Below are 14,367 nucleotides of genomic sequence, written 5' to 3'. Positions count from 1 at the left end.
CCCCGAGGGTGTAGAATTGCTGGCATTTATCATCAAAAACCATTTCTTCCTACAACTTACCACACCAGCTCAAATGTCTAAACCCACCCTGTGTTTTACCTAATGAGGGAAGTCAGGCTTGCCAAGGGAAGTTATTGGCTCAAGTGAAGGAGGATTATGACTGACCCCGGCCCTCACTGTTTCAGTCTTCACCCTGCTCCTACTGTAGGTTCCCAAGATGGGATGCATCCTTTCAGCAAACTCTCGGTGGCTCTTGAGCACAGCTACCAACGTGCTGCAGGAGAGTGGGTGCAGAAACAAGTATGGCCTAAAAACGAGAGCTGGTATCAAACAGGAGAAAGACTGACAGGGCCCTGCCATTTCACAGCCTTTCCCCACCTTGCATTTTTATACCCTTCAAACACTCATAGCGTTCCTTATCAAGGTGCCCCAGATCTCACTCCCCCAAACCTAACCTAACTAGGGAACATAAAGGCCTTGATCCTTCCGAGCTCCAAGGCAGCCTGCGAGGGGCACTGCTGCAGCTTTGCAACTGTGGGACACGGGAAGACGCCAGCCCCGGCACGTGCAGCTGGTGCAGTGAGCAGCAAGTCCAGAAGGAGCTGGCTGAGTAAAAGGCTTGTTGGAAGCTGTGTGATTGGCTGCCCCACAAGTGAGGCTGGGCTGACCGCAGTGTGGACAAAACGAGCGATGGATGGGAGCGGGTGATGCGGAAGACAGAGCAGTGAGGACACTGCCCCACATGTAGAGGGCTGTAGCCATGACGCCATTGTTCCCTTCGTGCTGCTGTTCACCATGCAAGGTCATATTCTCTGTTCCGGGGCACGGGGAGCCATTAGGGAGCACCATGTTGCAATCCAGACGCTGAACTGAAGATGGGAGAGGCAGGTAAGGGGCCAGGGCAGGTCTACCGTTTGCCAGTTCAGAAGGATCAGCCCTCTTCACGTGTACAGAGTGGTGCACCACAGCAGCCGAGGCAAGGACAGCTGCAATACCTGTCAGGTACACCATGCCGAGGATGCAAGCCAGCTGTGTGAAGAAAAGAGGCATGTCATTACACACTGTGCCTTCTGCTGAGATCAATAGGAAAAATAGGGCACACCAAAGAAAATTACTCTTCTATATCTTTAACACACTTAGTTGTATTACTATAACAAATTTCCTTATAACAAATTTCCTGTATTAACTAGCATTCATTCATTATATATGAAGTACATTTCATGAACATAAGCAAAGCCAGTAAATGATAATATGAGTACAATACAAAACAATACAAAATCTTGATGTAGTTATTCTTGATGTTGTTTTGGCTGAGCTCCTGGAATGTTGACTCTTTGAGACATCCTGACGGAGCTGTAAAGTGTGCAAAGCAAACTGAGAAGTCCTCATTATATGAGTTCCCGAACAGTGTTTATCACTCCTTCATTTGAAAACATGTAGTTCCAAGGAATATAAGAGATAAAGAGAACACACTTTCCTAGGATTAAAAAGCGGTTTCGTATGTCTTTTTCAACTCTATCTCTCAGTTGGTGTTTGTCACCAATCTCTTGCCGTGGCACAAGCAGGACAGGAATGACAAAGCTCTCTGGAAGACATTAGAGAGAGGTTGCGTTGATCCACATTGTTGTCATTCCTGACAACTGACTTGTTTCCAAGCCGAAGAGCCAGCGCTGTCCAAAGACTTCTCCGTGGTCATGTGGCCGGCATGACTAGACACCGAGGTGCACGGAACACTGTTACCTTCCCACTGAAGTGGTACCTATTTATCCACTTGCAATTTCTTGCTTTCGAACTGCTAGGTTGGCAGGAGCTGGGACCAGAGATGGGAGCTCACTCCGTCATGCGGCACACGGGTCTCGAACTGCCGAACTACCAACCTTCCGGCCTGCAGTTCAGCGTCTGAACCACTTGAGCCACCACAGCCCCTTCCTTATACTTTGGGCAGGCTAAAAACATGTGACAAATAGATTTTCAAAGAACTGTTTGTATATTATCACTTGTTTTCATTTTTGTTTCATTATTATAAACTGCTTTGGAGGCCTTGTGAAAAAGCAATCTAGACATGAAATAAATTAATAGACAGATCTTTAATCAGGCAATAATATACACACAAACTCTCACATGCATATCATATCCAATAGGAATTAACCTACATACAATATCCCTCTCCCCCATGAACATGACAGATCAGTCCCCATCAATTTGGTTACTATTTCCTCCCCCCCCCCATGGCTGCTCCCCTTTCTTCATGCAGGTCAGAGCCTGTCTCATCTCACCTTGGCCACCTGCTGGTAGAACTGACCCCACGCCTGCTGCCACAGCGCTTGCTCCATTAAGACACACAGGTCGGTGTAGGTGAACCAGCCACGCTGGATGCCCTGCTTCTCAGCCACACTGCAGGATGGAAGAGAAACAAGAATTAAAGCTCAGGTGTCCCAGGAGCACCCCATCACAGCCCTATATATGCTAGCAGCAGCCTCAACCACAAGCAGGATTTGTTTCCACAGGACAGAAATATCCATCCTGGCCAATACTCTCTCTAAGGTGTGGGGTCCTGTGAGCAAAAATTCCACTTTGTGAGCTGCTGGCATTAAAGTTGTGAGCAAGTAATTTGGTTACTGCATAAATTAGTTTGCTCTGGAGCCATCCTTCCTGAGCGAAGACAAAAACGTGTGAGCCAGAGGCTAAAAAACTGTGAGCTGGCTCACACTAGCTCAGCGTAGAGGGAACACTGGTCCTGACCCCATGTCAGCAAGCTGCCAAATTTCTTTTCTGTTGATTCTCCATGTATGCGCTTGATTGCTTTCGCTTTCATATGTAGACCTGTTGATGCGCTTAATTGCTTAGCTGCTGGAACGTCTATATCTCTCAAGGCCACAGGTGGTTGCTGCTGGATAGTTGCTTGGGTGATCTCACGGAGGGCCATGGGAAGGAGATATGTTATGCCGCCTAGAAGCGTTTGCTCCCAGGCCCGATGGCGCGCGCGGGAAGTCCCGCAATTGGGCCTCACCAGTTTGAATGGACTATAACCTGTCATGCTCGTTGCTCCCCCCTCATTCCTAACAGTGATCCTGTACATGCACCTATAGCTTCAAATAAAGTAAAACCTTTCTGCAAGAGTGTACTTCATTGATGCTGTGGGGAAGCCTGACACCCCACTTTCTTTGTTCCAGGAACTTGGAATACTGTTCCAGAGACACCCCACTAGAACGACTATTAATTCAGAGTGCCAGTCCTTGAAATTTATTTACACACAGACATTGATACTACACCCAGCAGTTAGATTCTCTGGATGGGTAAAAAAAAAAAGTTTGCCTGTGTTCTTCTTTGGTATTTTTTTGTATTTTTTTCTTGTGTGTGTATGTGTGCACGCACGCGCTCCTGGAAGTCATGGTGACCTCTGGTGACTGACCCCTATTGGGGGCCTGGAGGATATTCAGAGAGGTGGCGGAATAAAGCCTGTCCCCGCCTCCCAACTGCTGGTATTCCAAGGAGGTCTCCCTTCCAAGGACTTGCCAGGGTCAACCCTGCTTAGCTTTTGAGATCTGAAGAGATCAGGCTTGCCTGGGTTATTCAGGTCAGGGCTTCATGTGTTCTTCTGGGTTTTTTTCCAACCACTCAATTCATGTGGCTGCTTCTTCTGGATCTTGAAAACTTCTCCATTCTTTTATGAAGAGTAGAAGGATAGAGACAGAATGCTGCTCTCTGAAGCAACACCTACTGCACAGTCTAGCTGAGGATCTGGCTATTCTGCCCAGCCACATTCCCTTGCTTAGAAATCTCTGGCCAACCTAAGCTAGTCTAGGATGGAACAGAACTGCCCCACAGAGCCAGGAGGTAAAAATATTCCTTATGTGTCAGGCTACAGAATGACATTCTAATACCCACACACAAAAACCAGGAGCACCTACCGCCCCTCCAGCCAGCTGAGCACTTCAAAAAGTTCCTTAGGATCAGTGTAGAGGCTCCAGTCCTGTAGAAAACAAAGGAATGACTGAGCCCGAGTGCTAGATTTATCTACTTATCACTTCACTCGCAGGAAGGCAGGGCTTACATTAACCTTATTTTAATGGCACATGCACTGCAAGACATTCCCCACTGGAAAACTAGGGAGGGAAGCATAAAACATCCATGTCTCCATGCTGCTCATATCTTACGAAAAGAAGCAGCCTCAACTTTCAAGAAAATTCATTCGGGTAAGGAGTCTCCCCCTAAGTAGCGAGCTTTTTCTTCCAGATTTCTACCCGCACCCCCCCAATTTGACAATCAATAATAATCAACACTTCTTAACATAACAGCTAAGATTCTTGAAAATTGTACTATATATACAACATGCAACTCTCTACTCTTAACAAGGGCCCTCTAAATGCACCAATCCCTCTGGGCTCATCTGAACTTAAACTATAACAGCTACCCAGTTCCCATCATATGGCATCTAAAGTAGGAGGCTTACGATGGCATGAAGGAAATTCATCTCCAGTGTGTTCATGGTCTGTACTTCCACCTTGCCTGCAGCACTCCACTCATCGTTGAAGACCTCCTCCTCTTCCCCTTCATCATACAGGTACTTGCTGGCAACCATCTGAAAGCAATATAAGAGGGTGGTTTTAAGTGGCATGGACGGAAGGTTTGGGGCTGGATACATTTTCTTATGAGGATAAAGATGAAGGCAATGCCCACTCAACCTGTAAGAATGGAGGAAAAACCCCATGCTCAAGATCAACACTCCTGTGCATCAGAGCCATAAAGGAGAGGATCTATAATAATGTCTGCATGGCCAGTGTGGAGAATTCCACAACCTCATATTAACAGGTCAGACAAGAGAAATTATTAAAGAAAACAAGTAGCAGAACAAAAGTTAGACAGATGAAGGAAGTGATACCAAGGCACTCAAGGCAGGAAATCCTGGGACACGCAATCAAAAGGAGAAAAAACAGGCTGGCATGGTCCATGTTTCCCCAGCACGAGGGCACACATCCCAACAGCAAGAGCTGTTCTGCTGGCAGATTCCAGGGAAATTCCTGGAAGAAGAGATTTATAGATTCTCCCAAAGGTCCTGTCCCTCTGCATGAACCTGGACACACCAGATCAGCTGGTCTGGCCATGAGCCAGTCCAGGGACTTGGGTTTTACCTGGGAGACTGAGGGCAGGAAGAGAAAGATTATCCTTTCTTCCGAAATCTCCATTAAGCACATGGTTGCATAATGGTGTCTTAAATGCCAGGGGTGTGTGTGTGCTTTTGAGTGCCTGAGAAAGTCATTTCGTCAAGGAGAGGCCATAGAAGCTCAAGCAAATTTAGTGAAAGATCTGAGACATTACAAGGAATCTTTGGCCTTTCTGTCCTCAATTCATTACAGCTGTGACGTGCCACTGATAGCACTGTATATGCATAAAATATTCAGCAAACAGTCTCAGCCACTTGCCTGCCCGTCCTAACCTAACTGCTCACCATGGAGATCAAGAAGAGGTCAGAGGATGAGATCTGCTGCAGGTATTCAGGATTACGGTGCCGAAGCCGCTCAATATAAACCAGGGCCAACATCATGGAGCAGGGAGAAATGCAAGCCTCCCTGGGACAAAAAAAATTGAAAGACATCAATTCAAACCTTGTTTGTACCAGCCCATAAGGCAGATAATTTAAACCAGGGCCCACTGCAGAAATATTCTTGGACTTGGAAAAAAAACATCATTCTGCAAGACTGATTCAAAGCTTCCTTGGGACTAATTTTTTTTTTCTCATTCCATTTATATCCCGCCCTCCCTGCACGCAGGCTCAGCCATCTATTGGCCCCGGTCACACGGGCAGGAAAATGTGGGGGGAAGCGTGGCTGCTTGCCCCGGAGCAAAATAATGCACGGCTGCGCGATCAGACATCCCGTCGAGGTCCCATCGAGGTCCTGTGGTTAGGGGGGACAATCCTGCGGCGCGGCAAAGAAGCAGCCTCTCTAGCAAAAGGCTCTGCGGGTTTAACCCCTTCCAGGGCTGCAGAGGAATGCAAACTGTGTCCTCCGTCCGGTCCCCTCCAGGAGGAGCTTCAGCCAGGCCACCCTCCCGCCACGCCCCCCTGCACCTCCCCCTCTGCCGCCCGGTGCAGCCGAGCCATACCCCCCCGTATGGAAAAGAGGAGGGGGCTGTGTTGTTTGTTTTTAAACGAATTGTGCGCATGCGCCGTTGGGTGCTTGTGCACATCCCGTGGAGACTTGGGGAAAAAACCCTTTTAGTGACGGGACATGGGCGGGTGCTGGATGCCATGACCTACCACCGGAAACGCGATCAGGCACCCGCTCTTGCCCCGTGGCTTCCGGAAACTAGTACCTCGGAGGTACTAGTTTTTTACCCCGCATCTTCAGCAGGAAGCCTCCGGTTCGCCACGGGAGCTCTATGCTTCCCAGATGTGGCGCTGTAATCGCGCCCGGAAAATCCGCCTATCTTCCATCTCTGTAGCGTGGCTAATGCTCCGTGTGACCGCAGCCTTAGACTGTTAGATGCTCGTTATACCGTAACTTGGCAGTTATCCAGTCTCTAAACTAAATCTGCAGTCAAGCTCCCTTCAACCTCACAAAAAGGAGTGAACACAAGTAAAAAAATATGGACGTATTAATGAGAATGGGCTGGCAAATCAGCATCAATGTGCTGCTCACAGCAGGACAGGAAACTGTGCCTCCCTGGACTCTGTAAGAAGACAGATCCTCTGTGCAACTGGAAAAAAATCTTAGGGTTATATTAACACCATGATCACTAATGGAAGCCAGTGTATTCCACATTTCACTCTCTGACCTGTCAATCACTGTCCTTGATTAGCATTCAGGTTCTTTCACCTAGAAATAAGAACATCAAATTCTCTCGCAATCAGAAATTAGAATATCAAGCTCTCTACAATTAGTATAGACAACTTTCTTGCAGTGTCTCTCTTCCCCACAGGGTTCTATACCTCCTTCTTTGTAACTGGAATGCCCCCTTACTCCTCCAGCAGTTCTGAAGTTGGCATGGATGTATAAATGCATACATTCAAGGATGTATTAGTCCCCAGTTCCCAGAGGAGTATGCACATATGTATGGAAAATGTGCAAAGACCAGGGCTAGAAAGAAGAGTAACAGAAGAAGAAAAAAGGATTCCAAATCATACCGGGAGACATGAGATACATATTTTTTCTGGAGCCTACGAATGGGACTAGGCGCAGCTTTCTGGAGCAATTCGACAGCAATATCTAGAAAGTACAAAGTAACAATGTTCACAATTATGCATAAAGTCCCTTGTCCCTAAGGCATAATTGTGTTCTAGCACAAACAGCCCTCGTGTATAATGGAAATCAGTGCCCCCTCCAAGTGACTTAAGTCTTGCTTCCCTGCATAGTCCACCTGGCAGAGAAAGCATGGCATTAGGCTTGGGGCCTTGAAAGGCAGAGAGGCAATCACTCTTCCACAGATGCTCTACCCATTTGGAATGCAATATGAAACACTGTGTGGCTGTGCAGTGAAGATCTACAGCTGCCTATGATCCAGAGCAAACTAAGTAACACCCATTAATCTAAATAAAGGTAAGTTCAAATAGAGTTAGTGATGTTGTGAAATACAACTGGACATTTGTCAAAGACGAGGGTTTCTAACCTACCAGACCTGGGACCATGGAACAAAACCCCTTCTCATTGTTTGACTAAAACTGGGTTTGGACTCCCACATATACAGTAGAACACACCAATAAAGGCAACAGGCTATATTGAAAAGATTTTAAAAAGTGGTTCAGGCATGAGGAAAGAATAAGTAGGTGCATTAAAATAACAAAGGCCCTGGTCACATGGCAAAATTGCCGCGGGAGAGGCACGGATGGTGGGTGGATTATCCGGGCACGATCACACCCCAACATCTTGGAAGTGGAGCGCACCCGTGGCTTACCGCTGACAATGCGAGTTACAAAACTAATACCTCCAAGGTACTAGTAAATGTTTGCCACGGGCTGCCTCCAGACTCCCGTGGTGTGATCGCGCCGGTAGACGGCATTCCCCTCTGGTCCCTCGTTTACCCGCCGGCGCCAAGGGAAGGACCCGTGGTGTGCCGCCGGCGCGTCTGATCGCATAATCGCGGATCAAACTGCGCCGGGGCAATTAGCCACGCATCCCCCCTGTGATATCCGGCCCTTGTGACCGGGGCCAAAATCTATCTTCCTACATACACATACATACGTGAAGGCAAGCAGGTTACAACATCTTCAGATCAGTATAAGTAACAAAGCAGCAGGTAGGAGATGCAGCAAGATCGTCCCTGGCCCACTATAGGTCCCAATGGCATTAGTAGGCCATGCTTGGAAAACTTGTGCCAGATGGTTATAAGCTAACATTGAAGGAAACTGGACCACTGACCCCCACCCCGGACCAGTATACGTCAATCAAGAATGTGATCCAAAAGATGTTTCTCGAAGAACAGCAAGACTCCCTGCTTCCATCTGGCAGCAGTTAAATCAGTTCGCACTGATATTCAAAGGTGGGTCTCAAGCTTTTCATCTTGGCTTGGGAACAGCAGAACTCTCCCCATGTTATTCTTTAACACTTGGATAGCACATCGGGAAAGAGGCCATAGCGTTACATTTATGACGTAGCCAAATGCTGATGTTTGAACTGTCAGGTTGATTGATACAGAAGTGATCATCTCTCTTGAAAACATTACAGGTAACTAATCACATGACAGGTACAAGCAGATGTACTAAATGCAAATTACAGCCAGAGTTGAGAGCATTGCATTGTTGACAATACTCCAGCTCATAATGGCCTCTCTCGGTACTTGACTCCTACACTAGATTAGATTTTAACAATATATCCTAAATGGGGCTGACTCTGAAGACCTCCCAGAAATTCCAGTTTGTCCAAACTCCTGCAGCAAGACAAACTCCAAAACCAACAAACTTTGAGCTAGAAAGCTTTAAACAGTATGCATCTACAGTATCCGAAGGACCACCTGCTCCAATACAAGACACCCATTCACTCAGATCCTCTTTGGAGGCTCACTTCTCCCCCCCCCCATTTTTCTCTCCTCCTCCTTTTTGTTCAGTCTCACCAAGCACGTGCTTTCCCACACATGACTCAACATCCTACCCCTGCAGTGATCTGAGGCACTTCAACAGTCAGCTATACTGACAAACGAGCAAAGCAGGAAGTGAATGCTAAACCTACTGGAATGAAGCAGGAACACATTAAATAAACAAATGTAAAGAACTTTTTAAAAGGCAGAGCATGTCAGGGCTACATGAAACAAAGAAAAGGGGGGGACGGTTAGGGGCAAGAGAATCTCAGCACTGAACAAACTGTACCAACATCAAAAAAGCAGTTCCTAAAGATTTTGCCAGTTGGTCTCCAATTAAAATGTAAAATGTTTCAAGGTGATAAGACAGAGCGAAAGGAGCTTTTCAGGTTTGTTTATAAGCAGACGGGGCTCTTGTCCCTTCAGCCCTCCCTGTTCAGTGATCTGCAACAATCCCAGCAACTCACCTGCAACTGGACTTGAGAGATTATCGAGGGCACTTTCCTTATCCCAACCATAGTAAAGCCGCTTGCGTAGCCGATCACTCAGCTGCTGATGCCTGGGAAGAAACTGACAGAGAGGACTGGAAAATGATGGGGCAAGGCTCAGGCCCCCCCTGCCTTCTCCCCAGAAAACCCACAGAGAGCTGAAAGCTGTAACTCTGTAATTCACTAGTATTGAACTATCAAAAGCAATAACAGGATCCCATTTTAGGCAAGATATGTTAGGCATTCACACTAAGCACTGAGGTCTGACAGAAAGCTACACCCCCCCACATCCACAGCTCTCTGCACACCAGAGAAGCAGGCCGCTGAAACTAGTTTATATTTTCTGCCTGACATATGAATTTCCAGGGCCAGCACCCAACCCAGTTCTAGGATGCTCTACAGCACAATGTCAGCAGCATGCCAGAGGTGCCCATGTTTCTGAATAACCATAAGGCAAAGTAAAGATACACCAAAGAACACAGCATGCCTACGGAAAACCAAGCAAAGCAAACCAGGCAGTGGGCACAGGCGCTGACAACACAGAAAGAAGCGGCCTTCAGACCCCCACTGTCTCCGGAGGCTAGCAGGCGCCCACTTCTGATCCAAGGAGGAAAGAGGAAATCAGGTTCATGGTGGTGGAGTCAGGAAGTTCGTAAAAAGCTCTTTATTCTCTTATTTTTTACACATCTCCGATGAGCTGCAGAGCAGGATAGGGAGGAGAATCCCATCTACAGCATGAGCAACCGTGTAATCCTAAACAGACTGAAGCCAATGAGCTTAAAAGGATGCAACTTGGTTTAAGACTGTGCTGTTACTTACCTGGCAGCCCCTTCCCCATCAGTGCACTCTCTAAACTACCTGCCTCCTTTAAGAAGAAGAAGAGATTGGATTTATACCCTGCCCTTCACTACCCAAAGGTGTCTCAGAGTGGCTGACAAACTCCTTTCCAGAGCCAGTTTGGTGTAGTGGTTAAATGTGCGGACTCTAATCTGGGAGGACCGGGTTTGATTCCCCACTCCTCCTCCACTTGCACCTGGCTGGATGACCTTGGGCAAGCCGTAGTTCTGATAAGAGCTGTCCTTGGAAAAGAGCAGTTCCTGTCAAGAGCTCTCTCTCAGCCCCACCTACCTCACAGGGTGTCTGTTGTGGGGAGGGGAAGGGAAAGGAGTTTGTCAGCCACTCTGAGACTCCTTTGGGTAGTTAAAGGCGGAGTATAAATCCAATCTCTTCTTCTTTTTCCCTCCCCCTCCCCACAACAGACACCCTGTGAGGTAGGTGAGGCTGAGAGAGCTCTGACAGGAAGTGCTCTTTTTCAAGGACAGCTCTTATCAGAACTATGGCTTGCCCGAGGTCATCCAGCCAGGTGCAAGTGGAGGAGTGGGGAATCAAACCCGGTTCTCCCAGATTAGAGTCCGCACATTTAACCACTACACCAGACTGGCTCTGGAAAGGAGTTTGTCAGCCACTCTGAGACACCTTTGGGTAGTGAAGGGCAGGGTATAAATCCCAAACTGGCTCTCTTATCAGAACTACGGCTTGCCCAAGGTCATCCGGCCAGGTGCAAGTGGAGGAGGAGTGGGGAATCAAACCCGGTCCTCCCAGATTAGAGTCCGCGCACTTCACCACCACACCAAATATCAAGATGCTGATGTTAAATATTTTTAACCCCCTGGGAGCCCCCACTGTAAGCTGTTTTAACAAAGGCCTGGCCCGACTTCGACAAACAAGTATGCCGCCTTCAGTCATCCTAAGAGTACCCGAATGTGACCTTGGGCCTGTATGATCTCCAGGCACCGCGATCCTCCCTGCCTGGCCCAGACACACAGGCGGGCCTGCCTTTTCATTTCATTTAATCAGACTTCTGGAGCCACCACCAAGCTCCTGTGCAGCCCCTTCACGAATGAAGACGAGGCCTCGCCACTAAAGACACATGGATATAATAAACCGACAGGCTAGGAAGCGCCCCGCGTTTACACGAGAGCGGACGGGGCGCGTCCGAGAGGCCGAGGGCTGCCCTGTGTCGTAGGCTAGCGCGCCTCGGGGACGCCAAGCGCAGCGGAGCGGGCCCCGTGGGCGTGGAGGCGAGCGGCGCGGAAAGGAGAAGCGGCTTTCAGCCCCCCCTCTCCCAAAGCAGGAGGCCGGCCGGCGCCCACCTCTGACCCGGGGAGGCCGGCGGGCAGGCCGCTCACCGTGAACTCCTGGAAGCCGCCCAAGGAAAAAGTGCCCTCCTCGTCCAGAAGAAGCCCGTTCAGGTCCATCCTGCGGCCGGTCACGCGAGGCGCTTCGAGGACGGCGGCCTCCGGACGCAAAAGACTCCTTCCCGGCCTTGGATCCCGCCGCCAAGGAACACGGAAGGCCCGGCGCCGCCTCTCGCGAAGCTTCGCCTTCCCCTTCCTGGGACGGGCCAAGATAGGGCTGCCAAGTGGCAGCGGGGGATCTGCTGCGGGGACGGCGACACACGTTGCACCCGCCATCGCCAGGATGTGACGCTACGCGTCGCTCTGGCAACGTCCCGTTGCCAGAGCGACGCGTAGCGTCACATCCTGGCGACGGCGGGTGCAACGTGTGTCGCCGTCCCCGCGGCAAAAACTCGCAGATCCCCCGCTGCCACTTGGCAGCCCTAGGCCAGGACAGGAGGCGGGTCTCTCGGCTGCCGCCCCTTCCAGCTGTAGCCGGACAGGGAGGAGGAACCGGGCTGCGGGGAAGGAGGAGTAGGCCGGCGTTCGTGGCGCGTCCTTCCGCTCGCAGCCTGGAAGAAGGGCTGAAAAACACAAGGCTGGCTGCGGTGTGGAGACAGTTTTTTTTTTAAAAGTGCTTTGGAGGGACATGAGAGAGAGGCTGCGTTGATCCATGTCTATTGTCATCCCTTCCTGCAGGGCTCCCTCAAGAGATTGGTGACAAACACCGACAGAGAGAACGCGGCAGTTGGAAAGGACACGCGAAACCGCTGTTTCATCCTAGGGGAGCCTGCTCTGTAATTATCTCTTGCGTTTCTTGGATCCACATGTTTTCAAAGGAAGAAGTGATAAATATTGTTTAAAGGTAAAGGTTCCCTGGCTCGAATCTAGGGTTGCGGTGCTCATCTCCGTTTCCAAGCCGAAGAGCCAGCGCTGTCCGAAGACGTTTCCGTGGTCATGTGGCCGGCATGGCTAGACACCAAGGTGCACGGAACGCTGTTACCTTCCCACCAAAGGGGTACCTATTTTTTTTTTTTGAATAAGCTTTATTCCCTCTCCTAAAAAGGAGAGATATTTCTTTTAAGTTCAAGAAATAGGGTGGGTATATAGCGGGATAAAGAATAGAATGAGTGGTGTTATTCATATTAGTAAGTTAATCTGTTAGTACTCAAAGCTCTAAGTCCATAAAGTCCATCTTCGGTCGTCATTCTGTTAATCAATGTTAAACAAAATGTTTAATTTGTTAGTAGTGTCCTTCTGGTGTGGATTTTTTCCAAGTATAATCCAAAAAATAAAATCAAAGTTTTTTAAACTTTGGGGTCCTTTCCTTTTTTATCTCTCAAATTATATTTTGGTCCAATCGCTCCTTCATCTTCATCGTCTTTCACCTCTCCCTCTGAGCTGCTGTCGTCCACGCTTAATGTTGACATCCACTTGGCTAGCTCTGCTCCCTCTTCTTTACTGACATGCCTTTTCAAGAATTCTTGGGCCTTAAAGATAGAGTCAATTTTTTCTCTTTTGTCTTTGAACTTGAACGTCAGCCCTTCGGGTATCAGCCATTTATATCCTGTTTGATGGTTTTGCAAGAAAGTGGTCAATCCCTTGTATTCCTTTCTTTTCATTCTAATTTCAAATGGAACATCTTTCAAAATTCTGATTAATTGATCTCCGATTTTCAGGGGTGACGCAGATGTAGTCCTTAAAATTTGGTCCCTGAGACGTTGTTTAGTGAATTTCACGACCACTTCAGCTGGCAACTTATTTTTTCTCGTAAAGTTGGTGTAGGCCCGATAGGCCAAATCCATCTCTTCCTTTATTTTTTCCGCTTCGTTGCCAAGCAGTGGTGCTAAGGCTTCAGCCAAGATGCTTCTGCTAGGTTGGCAGGAGCTGGAACTAGAGACGGGAGCTCACTCCGTCATGCGGCACACTCGGGTCTCGAACTGCTGAACTACCGACCTTCCACAGCCTGCAGTTCAGCGTCTTAACCACTTGAGCCACCGCAGCCCCAGACTAAATATTGTTTATTATTGTTTAGGGACTTGAAAAAGGAAGACTTTTCAGTCTTTGTCCACTTCATAGCTCTGTTAGGACGCCTTACGGCGTAAACATTCTAGGAGCATAGCCAAAACAGTGAAAGGTTGCCACGTCTGGTTTGGAAAATACCTGGAGACTTTGGGGGTGGATCCAGGGGGGAGGGGCCTCAGCATCGTTACAATGCCACAGAGTCCACCCTCCAAAGCAGCCATTTTCTCCAGGGGGGCTGATCTCTGTCAGCTGGAGAGCAGTTGTAAAAGCGGGAGATCCCCAGGCCCCACCTGGAGGGTGGCAACCCTAAAACAGTGTCAAGAATATTTGCATCAAGATTTTGTATTGTATTCATACCATTATCTACTGGCTTTGCCTATATTTGTGAAATGTACTTCACACAAGGATGAATGTTGTCTAGTATAGGAAATTTGCATTATAAACATTATAAAAAGTATAGCTAAGTGTGTGTTAAAGTTATAGAAGGGTGTAGGACAGAATACCAGAGAAATGGGAATCGATTCAGAAAATGCTTTTTATGGCTGAAATGGATAAACTGACAAAGAAACTTAATAATAAAGAAGATGAAGAATTTTTTTGCAGAATGGATAGACTTTAATATATGGAGACCAATTGGGATGTCATAAGAACATAAGAGATGCCAA

General features: G+C 48.2%; 1 protein-coding gene across 1 annotated transcript; it reads right to left on the bottom strand.

The window, feature by feature from the left end:
- Nucleotides 1-459: 459 nt before the first annotated feature.
- CNPPD1 (cyclin Pas1/PHO80 domain containing 1) lies at nt 460-11,947 on the bottom strand. Its single transcript, XM_015415362.1, has 8 exons — nt 11,690-11,947; nt 9,480-9,582; nt 7,127-7,208; nt 5,450-5,570; nt 4,454-4,582; nt 3,912-3,973; nt 2,277-2,394; nt 460-1,029 (listed from the first exon to the last, which is right to left on the bottom strand). Exons 1-8 carry the CDS (start codon nt 11,756-11,758, stop codon nt 460-462), a joined length of 1,254 nt encoding a protein of 417 aa, XP_015270848.1. The 5' UTR covers nt 11,759-11,947.
- Nucleotides 11,948-14,367: the final 2,420 nt, after the last annotated feature.

This window comes from Gekko japonicus, unplaced genomic scaffold, assembly GCF_001447785.1.
Source record: "Gekko japonicus isolate JY-2015 unplaced genomic scaffold, Gekko_japonicus_V1.1 scaffold881, whole genome shotgun sequence".
Classification (NCBI taxonomy): domain Eukaryota; kingdom Metazoa; phylum Chordata; class Lepidosauria; order Squamata; family Gekkonidae; genus Gekko; species Gekko japonicus.
This window is presented reverse-complemented; position numbering and strand designations above follow the sequence as displayed.